This window comes from Cystoisospora suis (genome assembly GCF_002600585.1).
Source record: "Cystoisospora suis strain Wien I chromosome Unknown contig_2810, whole genome shotgun sequence".
Lineage (NCBI taxonomy): Eukaryota > Apicomplexa > Conoidasida > Eucoccidiorida > Sarcocystidae > Cystoisospora > Cystoisospora suis.
The window spans coordinates 31,559-41,398 of NW_027155606.1; the positions used below are offsets into that span (position 1 = coordinate 31,559).

Consider the following 9,840-nt stretch of genomic DNA (forward strand, 5'->3'; position numbering starts at 1 on the left):
CCCTCCTTCTCTTCCATCTTCTTCTCCGCCCCGACGAGGGCTCGTAGAAGAAGAAAATAACGAGGACTGAGAAGGCTTTCTCAGCGTGAAAAATCTCCCTAAGGAATTCAATCTATTCTCATGGGATGGCTGCGCATCTGGTTGACCCGGTACATGCGCCAGACGCCTATCAGGTGACCCACTCGATCTCAAGCCCTCCTGCTCGCCTTCGAACCCCTTCTGTTGTCTTTCACGAGAAGGATCACCTCCCCGTAGAGAACGGCCGTCATCTTTCTCTCCCGTCAGACCTACTCCTCTTTCATGTGTCTTTCTTTCGCCCTGGAATGACAGATTCTCCTGTGTCTCCGTCTCCTGCTTCTCATTCTCTACTGTCCCATCTCCGCTTCCACCCCTAGTCGGCCCTCCCCCCCCCCATAACCAACTGAGCCGACTTGGCCTTGAAGCTGTCGTTTTCATCTTCTTCTCCTTGTCTCCTTCATCTCCTCTCTCTTTGTCTCTTTCAGAGTTCTTCACCTCGGGACCGCCATCCGGTGAAGCTCTACGACAAGGGGACTTCGACGTTAGGCCACCGTCAAAGGGTGGAGTACCTGAACTGCCGTCATGGACCGTCCTATGACCTTGTATCATGATACTACTGCCACTACTTCTCCTACTAGCAGCATGGCAACAACTGTCAAAAATGAGACCCCCTTTCATTCCTCCTTCATCTCCAGTTGTTTGTCTCTCATTAGTGTGATGACTGACACCACTGCTTCTCCTGCATCCATCGGCTTGATTGGAGAGTCGATCAGACGTCTCTCCCTCCCCATTCTCTTCATCTCCACCTGGACGGCGTAGGACAGAACATGAGGCGCTATCAGTCTTCACTTCCTCTCCCTCTCTCTTCTGTCCCATCTCGCTTTCAGACGGAGTTCCAGAAAAGAATTTCTCTTCCTTCTGCACATCGGGGAACGTCGATAAATTTTTTTCATGTCCAAAAGATGGCTCTCTCTTCTCTGTCAAGATGGTTGGCGAGGTCGTTTCATCTCTCTTCATGAACAGATTCCGCACAGACCACCCCCCTGACGACCCTTTTTTAGTGCTATCTTGCACCGCAGAAGGATGATTGAGATGACTCTCTTTCTGCGACAGTCGACTTTGTTTCTCTCTTTGCTTCTCTAAGAGATGAGCGACAGCATCTGCTTCTGCAGCGGCACGTACTGCCGCTTCACTGAGGTAAACAGACGATGACGATGATTGTGCATGTTTTCCAGGTGTACAGACAGCACCTGATGATTCAGAGAGGAAGCTAGACGTAGGATGACACGGTTGTGTATTATTGAGTCCTAAGACAGAACTACTAGAGAAACACCCACGTCCTCCTCCTCCTGTGCTCATCACTCCCCAAGGACGGGGGGCAGCGGCCCCTCCTTTGATGAAGGAGATGGGAATACCTGCATTGACAAAACTTCGCCTTGTCTGAGGAGAAAGATAGACGGAACTATGAGAGGGCGGGTGACGGAAAACAACAGACCAATCACTGTAAGCATCGATATCGTCAATACGATTCACGTCACTATGAGTTATCCGTGAAGATACTGAAGCAGCAGGAGTAGAAGAAGGGGGAGGCTTAGGATCCTGGGCGACACCGGGAAGGCCATTGTGTTTCTCAAGAAAAGTAGAGGCGAGAGCTCCTTCTGGTGATCCTGAATCTCTCAACCCAACAGATNNAGACAATAAACAGGCAAGGCGTCTACTTGATGAAGCAGGGACTCGTGTTTGAGAAGGGACAGACGGTGACGAAGAAGAAGAAACAAAAAGAGGAGAAGTTCTAGTTCCATTTGGAACGTGTAGAGGCGAAGCAGCGCTCAGTGGAAGGCCACTAGAATGAGATGCGGAAGATGGATCGGATGTTACAGGACCAGCAGGGTGAGAAGAGACGGTCTCTGTGTGATCCGGGTAGAAAGATGATCTCCCGTAAAGATCTTCTTCCTCTATCCCCGAGGGTGACAACCCTCCTTCTCGTCTTTCTGCTTCTTCTCTCTGCTTTTCACAGTTCACCCCGTCATTCTCACCCACAAACAAAACTTCATCATGGAGAAGATTATCATCTTGTTCTCCTTCTCCAGGCTTCTTTTCTTGTTCTCCTCCTTCTTTCGGCGTTCGTATCCTTAAACCACTGGCCGAATTCAGAAATGGTGGTTTCTCCGCTCCTTCTCGTAGCTTGAAAGGATGACGATGAATGTCAGGTTGATGACAAGAATGTGTCGCTGGTAGATGTTTCTTCATATCTTCTCCCTGATGTTCTTGTAGAGCTCCTTCTCTCCTCTCTGGAGAGGCACTCGGCGTCATCATCCTTCCCCTGATTCTCTCCACGGGGGCGCCTGTGTGATCATGATGGAGAATGTTCGTCGGTGGAGTAGAAGAAATCTCTGCAGTCATCTTTGGCTCATCGCCATCATCCCGAGCTGGCTGGACACTCTTTCGACATGAAGTATCGGCCCACGGAGGAGGAGTCTCAGGTGGAGAGATAAATTCTCCTTCCATCGGTTGTTTTTTCCTTCGATCACAAGTCGAACTTGAGGGGTGATGACCTCCATCATCAGAATTCAGCACATCTCCCTCTTCTTCTCTCTCCATCTGATTCGCAGCCTGACATGCTGCCACTTCAAGGAAAGGGGAAGACCGGTGAAGATCGAAAGAGGCAGCAGCAGAAGGAAGAGAGGGAGGAGACGGGTATAGCATTGGAGAGAAAGAGTCATCCTGTTGAAGAGGATGCTGAAGCACTTCTTCTTCCATAGCAATAGCCTGGGAGATGGCTCTTGATCTTTCTTCTTCCACCTCCACGGCATCACCGAGATCATCTCCTCTTCCCCTCGGACTCACCACCTCTGAAACTTCTCCACCGCTCAAACCAGAAAGAGGTAAGTTGAGCATTTCACCTCCTTTCTCTTCTTGACGCGTGGTTTTCAATCCATCTTTTCTTGGCTTACTATGAAGAATGCAAAGAAGAATTCTCACTGATAAACGAAACGTCGGTCGGAGTCACATCAATGCGATCGAGGAAATGATGAAGACGGAATGCACGAGCTGGACACTAGGCGTGGAACTGCCGGTGTTTCCCTCTGTACACGGCTCATTGTCTCTCTCCTATATCGTGTGTTTGTTGTCTTCAGCTTTCGAGAGTCTTTGCCGTATCCTTCTTTCGGAGAGAACGAAGGCATGTCCCTGGCAACAGTCGGTCTATCGCCTATCAGAAGATCTCCTTACCGACCGATGACGATGATAGGGGGAAGGGTACGAGGTTTCTCACGTAACACCTCTCAAGGCCGCCAGAATGAAGGAAGGATGGTTACTCGAGGGACCGCGTGAGTTAATTTATCGAAACAGACTGCGTATCAATCGACCATCAGCTGCTGTCTCCACACGCAGCCTTGTCTGAATGTTGGTGAGTAGGAGGGGAATTCACACGGGCGACACGGCAAGAAAAGCAGTCTCAAAAAAGACGAAAAAGAATGACGAAGAAGAAACGAAAATTGCGACAAAAACACAGACTCGACCCAAGTCTCTCGGTTTCCTCAAGCACACCCCTCAACGCAGTTGTCTCATCTACCGAAGAAGACGGGAATAAGAACAAGACAGAAACGGAGGCCTGGCCGTTGACACGAAGAGAAGAAACGCAGACATAAGTACCGAAAAGAAAAGAACCGGAGCTGAGCGAAACGCAAGCTGCGGTGCAAAGCGAGACAAGCACACTCACCGGAAAAGGAGATTTCCACGAAGGACAAGAAGACGCGTTGGTCAGTGGTTTTTCTTTGCAAGTCTCGGGAGAAAGCAAAGCTGGACCAAGAAAAGGGAAAGAAAATTTCGCTGCTGTCAAGAAAAGCTCTCCAAGGGAAAAAGCTAAGGACGAACCAAAGCGACGGGAGTGCAAGAGACGTGGGAGAGCGAAGCAAGCACACGAAAAGTTGTTTTACTTCCTCCTATCCTTTCCAACAGAAACAAAGGCGTCTTCCAGATTCGTGTACACTCAAACGTGAGTCTCAAGGCTCAATGACATTCGATGAAAGCAAACTGGAGGAAGAGGTAGAAGGAATTGTGACCCCCCCATCGTTTTCGGAGACTCATGCCTTCACTTTAGCCCGAGTTTTGTGAACTTTCTTGGAAGGCATAGAGAAGGCACAGGAAAGATGAAACGGAGAAGGAATCCGGAAAACCCCAGGCAGATTCGAAGAAGGGTAAGTAGACTAAAAGGAACGCGAGCCAGGCAAGCTGTCTTTAAACACTTTGGCAACTAGACCTAATCCGTCCCATGAACAGCGGATAGGGAGAGGTGTAGGTAGATAGACTCTTATACTATACACACACCATGGCGGCTCACAAGGTAGGAGTGCAAGATTATGAAAGTAGACTTACCAGCACAGTGTGAGGGAAACAGGGCTGACAAAGAAGGCGATACAAGGGAACAAATTTCTCTGAGTTCGAAAGGCGGGGTCATCTCTAAGCCTGTCCTGGGAAGAAGAAAAAGAGGAAAAAGTACGAAAGAACGATGTTTTTCAGCTTGCAGTCTCGGACTCTAAGTAGTCCCGTTTTGGCGGGGTATTTCGCTCTTTCTCAGCCCCCTTCCCCAAGTCTACACGACGACATTCCTGTGCAGCAACAAGTTGAACGTGTCATGGTCCGCTGTCATGATTTATCACCGTAGCAATGGCGATCCACAGTTGGCAGTCTATTTCAAAGCGATATATCTCAACAATCACGGTTCGGTCTCCTTTAAGCTTCCCCGGTGTGGTCAAAACCGAGTTGTTGCCGGTGTATTGCGATCATTCTCAAACGTGAATCAGTATCTGATAGTATGTACATGTGGCTAATTTCTTGGCATACGTGTATGGCTATGTAAATATATACATATAGATATATAGACGTGTGTCTGCGGTATGTATATCCTTTGCTGGTTGTGAGGGAGAACGTTTTCTCACTGAGGGCTGAATGCTTGTACCCTTAGACAGGTCTTGGTAAGTGACAGGAGGGTCGGTGAGCTCAACAATGAAAGAGCCAAACAGAGCTTAGTCTGTTAAGAGCAAGTGCATCAAGAGCAAGAGAATCCGGAAGAAACCAGTGATCGAGTATGACTGCAAGTGCTTTCCTTCTCTTTTTGGTCTCTGTCTGCGGTATGGTCGGAAATGTTACCAAGAGCTCTAACGCCGCCTACAATCCCGTCCCTGACAAGAGTCATCACCGATATATGTCTGAGACCGACGGCAGCTTTCAAAGAAGAGTCTTTCCGGTCATCGCCCACTCTATACAAAAACAAGAGACGATGCGTACGCACTACTACACGCCGCTGTCCACCCACTCTGCTTGAGAGGTTCAACTATCCCCCATAGAGCTTCATGTGTGATGGCACAGCTTCTTGCGACACTCTGTAATGTTCATCATGACACTGGTACTACTCTGCTAGAGAGGGTGACGGCAGTCGGATTTCGACCTACAGAGTTTCGTGTTAGGGGGAGTTTTGTGATCCTTTCTCCGTAGCAAGAGACGGACGATGAGGGCGGGTATACACAGGTAGATCCTAATATTATCGAGGCGGTGTCCAAAAATTCAGTCCGAGTTGTTCGGTCGCGCAGAAAATCAACACACCATCCGTCTACTACGCTGAGTAAAGGCGGGCGAGAAAAAGGACAGGCGGAATGTACGAAGGGTAGCGCCGTTCAGAGCTCCGACTGTTGTCCGGCTGGGTCGTCTAGCTAGCTGGACTGCGACGTTCCTAGATGCGATCCCTACTACACGCGGCTGAAGGCCGTGAGGACGCAGCGCGGAAGTGAAGGCAGGGCAGGCGCAGAGAAGGTTGCCGAAAGGCGTCGTTCGACCGTCGGCAGTTGTGATGTTGCCTCCTGCTGGCGCCCTCACTGCTGCAGACTTTAGTCGCCGCCCTCACGGGGGTGGTGGTGGCGGGGTAGCCGGGCCCCTTCCCGCGTGTGCGGCCGGAACGACGACGCGAAGGGCGATGGTGAGCAGGGTGATGATCATGGATGTAATACAGGCGGATGGATGCGGAGAAAGAAAAACAACCGCACAAACATCTTCGTGTTCGGAGGAAAATGCAGCTTTCTTCGTTTCCACTGTAGCTGTTTTGATTGTCCCCTGAGGGGAGATGTGATGAGGACACCTATCTTACTTTCTTCCTTCGTTGCTCCGCTGGCTTCCTAGACTTGATAGCATCGATTCACCCCGTCCCCCCTCCCGGAGGCCCTCCTAGCCGGCCGTTCTGGGGCTCCTTCGTCTGCGTCCATCCAGCCGTTGTCCATCCTGTACAGTCCGGGGGTTCCTGTGGAGCCTGCTTTCTTCTCCTCTTGCAAGGAAAGGCTGCAACACTGCTGCCATGGCAGGCACCTTGATAGACGAAGAAGAGACATACCTTTTCTGTCTGTCCCTTCTTTAATGGTCCTCGAAGCTCACCAGGTGTGGCCGTGAAACAGCCGTTTTCTGTGCCTGGAGGAGGATGCTGTGTCCCTGACCCGCATCGAGGTCAGGCGTGATTCACCGGCCAGGCTCCCTTCGATCTGTCCACCCCCTTAATGAAGTAAACACGAGCTTCCTCTTCTAGTTGTCCTTTTTCCTCTAGCTAAAAATCAATGTAGTTGTTTCTTCCTTGACCGACTGCCGTCCTCGCCTATATCCCCGTCACAGCAATCATCTTTGACGCCGTGTTGGGAATTATTGTAGGTCGTGAATCGGAGCAAATGTGAAGCATACACTTGTGTTATCTCACATGTTTTCCTTCTCTTCATCTTCCTACCTCGACGTCATCACGTTGCATATCTTCACCCGTGTGTCCGTACGCGGTCCTTCCACGTCAGGTATATACACGTATCTTTTAGCGTACGACGCGCGTGCGTCAATTCAGATGAAGCGCGAAGCCGAGGAGACAAAATGGGCAGGATCTCATTGAAAATATCCGCCAGAGGCTTACCCGTTACAGTATCAGAACGCCGTCCTCAGGGTGCACTGACAGGTGCCATTTGTTGTCCCTGTGTTTTTCTGTGGGAAAGCACACCTCTGAGAAAAAATTTATTTTCAAAAATGTTGTTGTCTTCTTTCGTTCTTGTTTCCTTTCTCTTCTCCATCCAACCACAACATGTTGTAGCAGTCCCCGCCCGCCTACGACAACCCTCTTCAGCGACATCTACAACAGGTAGCTTACCACCTCACTCCCCGGCCCCTGTTCTTCTTGAGGATCAAGATGCCACCCGAGCAGCTACGTCTCGGTCCCTCCCGTCTCCCGTGTCATCCGCGTCTGTTTCTTCCTCTCTACAAGGGTCAACTCCAGCACCACACCCACCCTCATTGCCCTCCTCCCCCTCCTCTGATCAGCAGGGAGACGGCCTTGTCGGTACTACCCTAGTCTTTCCTAATAGTGCAGCTGCACTCCCTTCCGCCTCGCCTCTACCATCGTCCTATACAGAAGAATCTAAGGCACCTGCTCGTGGGGTTCGCATCCCAGGAACCATCGAAAGGTCTGGGGGAAACAACGCTCACACGGAGAGCACTGATCAAAAGGATGAAGATGAAGAACAGTCAGGGGGGTCGGACGCACCATCACATGAAGGTGACGTTATGGTGGCTTCTTCTTCTAGTGACGAAGTGAAGCAGACGTTCAAACCGTTGAATAAACGACAGCTGGAGGCTCAGCGGTCACAGGTCGAATGGTTACGGCGGGAAAAACATTTCGAGCGGGTACGACAGGCCGCAGCAGAACGAGCCAGACGCGGAGCATCAGAGTTGTCTGGGGGCCATGAAGCGAATCAGAAAGAGTCGACAGCCGTAGACTCCTCTGTAACTCCTCTTCCGGTGAAGGGGGGAGAGACGCATAAAAAGACGGGAGAGATTGAAAATGCCACTTCTGCGTTGGGCTCCTCGGTTATTTCTGATGGCGATAAAGACCAAAGCTTGCAAGCAGCCAGTTTTGTCTCAGAAAAGGAAGGAAAGGACCGAGGCGGTCAACGAGGCGGGAATAATGGTAGCTCAAAAGAAACGACCACGGAGGAGAACGACGTTGAAGAAGACGGGGGCCTGGAATCCGAAGACGAGAGGTTAGCAAAGGTTGAGAAGTACATGCTCGAATCCAGCGATTCAGTCCTGAAGGCGTGGCAGAAATACAAGAAAAATAGAACGGGTCTGCAGCACGCGATACCTTTCATACCCCGTCCACGTGTTGACGAGGACGAGTTATATACTTGGGCAGCGCGGCTGGGAGGAGAGCGAGAGGTACACCTTTTGCCTGTCGATCATGGCCCTGTTAAAGAGGGAGGCGACAGTACTGTCGTGGGAGACGATGATGGGAAACAAGGAGAGAAGGGAGAGACCAAAGGAGAAAGCGGAGGAGACAAGTACGGAGGCGGGGGAGAACTAGGCGAAGTTGTCGAAGAGTACGAACGCAAGACAGGGGAAGTTTCACAGCCTGAAAACCCCGACTTCCCTCTCGAATTTCCTTCCGGATCCTCCGAATCGCCGACGCCATCCTCGAAAGACTCCTCTTCTTCTTCTGAGCAGAAGGCCTTTGCGTTTGATTTTACTGACAGGGGGGGAAAAGAAAATGAGATACTCTCTTTCCTGGAGACCCAACCCCGTGTCATCATTCAGAACACACCACCTACGGCTGGTAGCTCTAGCAACCAAGGAAAGGCTCCTGCTGCTACTGCTCCTAGTCCGCGTGTTACCCTTCCCCGGACTGACGGTAAAAACACGAGTGCAGACGACAAAAAGGAGAAGAACAACACAGGGACGCCGACCTCTGTCTCTGCTCCTGAAACCGGAGAGATAAAGAGAGGGGAGGAGAATTCCCAGATGAAGCCAAGTGAGGAGAAATCACTCCCGAAGCAGGAGAAGAGGACACCCAGCCAGAGTTCACCTCACAAACTTGAACCAGAGAAGACGGAAAAAGAAGGACAGGAAGGGACTGCAAAACAACCAGAACATGTACGATATGACGAGGAGGAGGAGGAGAAGGAAGTAGAAGAGCCGCGGACACTAAGACCTGATCTACATGATGTGGGGTACACCATGAAAGATCTTATCGACGAGCTGGGGCATGTTCCTGAGTTTGATGAAGACTACCAGCTGGGGGACCAGAGTAGCCTCACTTCTGAAGACGAGGCTGATATCGATTCGTTGATAAACTATCACCTGTTATTTGGAAATGAGTTTAACATGTCAGGAGGAGGTACATCGCGGGCTTCTCCTACAAAGCCCAAAAAACAAAGTGAAGAAAGTGGTGACACCAATAGCAAAAATCAGAGAAGGTCAAACCAGCACGAGACAGGCGAGGTCTCAGGGGAGAACAGCAACACTGGTCCCTATCCACCACAGTATCCGATGTACGGTCATGAGACTACGGTTACTCACAGTTCGCCGTATGCTGCAGGACCGCATCAACTTCAGATTACGATAAGGCATGGTCCAGAACTTCCCGGTGGCCAAGGGCAGTGGGGCGCAGGACGCTCCTTGTCCTCACCGTCTTCACGTAAAGGGCGAGCTTCTGCAGGTGGGTACGGAGAGCTTTCTGAACAAGATCTGCGTGACCTGGGTATTAATACATTCGACTTCAACGGCGACTTCAATCTCGACGGAGCCGATGACCTTGTGCTAGGAGAGCTTTTGGACTTCACAAAGAAACCGACAAAGCCGAAGGCGAGGGGAGGGTCACGGGGGGAAAGTATTGATGACTTCGATGTTGATCTTGGTGGAGATGCTGGAGACGACCATTTTGATATAGGGGATTTCGATCTGAGCAGCAGCTCGTCAAACACGGCATCAGGAAAGAGGACAAGAGGGCGGAAAAGTACTGATGACTTCGAT

At 50.7% G+C, this 9,840-nt stretch overlaps 3 protein-coding genes across 3 annotated transcripts in view; 1 reads left to right on the forward strand and 2 right to left on the reverse strand.

Annotated features, from left to right (window-relative positions):
* CSUI_005792 (uncharacterized protein) overlaps positions 1-1,685 on the reverse strand; it is a gene marked incomplete at its 5' end in the record, with an annotated part of 11,201 nt that extends 9,516 nt beyond the window's left edge. Inside the window, one exon of the mRNA XM_068065962.1 lies at positions 36-1,685. Within this exon, the coding sequence (XP_067922062.1) occupies positions 36-1,683 (1,648 nt within the window). The remainder of the gene's footprint in view (positions 1-35) is intronic.
* A 77-nt stretch (positions 1,686-1,762) lies between these two features.
* On the reverse strand, positions 1,763-4,008 carry CSUI_005793 (uncharacterized protein; the record flags this gene model as incomplete). The annotated part of the gene is made up of 1 exon (XM_068065963.1): positions 1,763-4,008. A coding segment is annotated over exon 1 (1,152 nt), but the record flags the coding sequence as incomplete, so codon positions are not given.
* A 1,877-nt stretch (positions 4,009-5,885) lies between these two features.
* CSUI_005794 (uncharacterized protein) lies at positions 5,886-9,840 on the forward strand (the record flags this gene model as incomplete). The annotated part of the gene is made up of 1 exon (XM_068065964.1): positions 5,886-9,840. A coding segment is annotated over exon 1 (2,925 nt), but the record flags the coding sequence as incomplete, so codon positions are not given.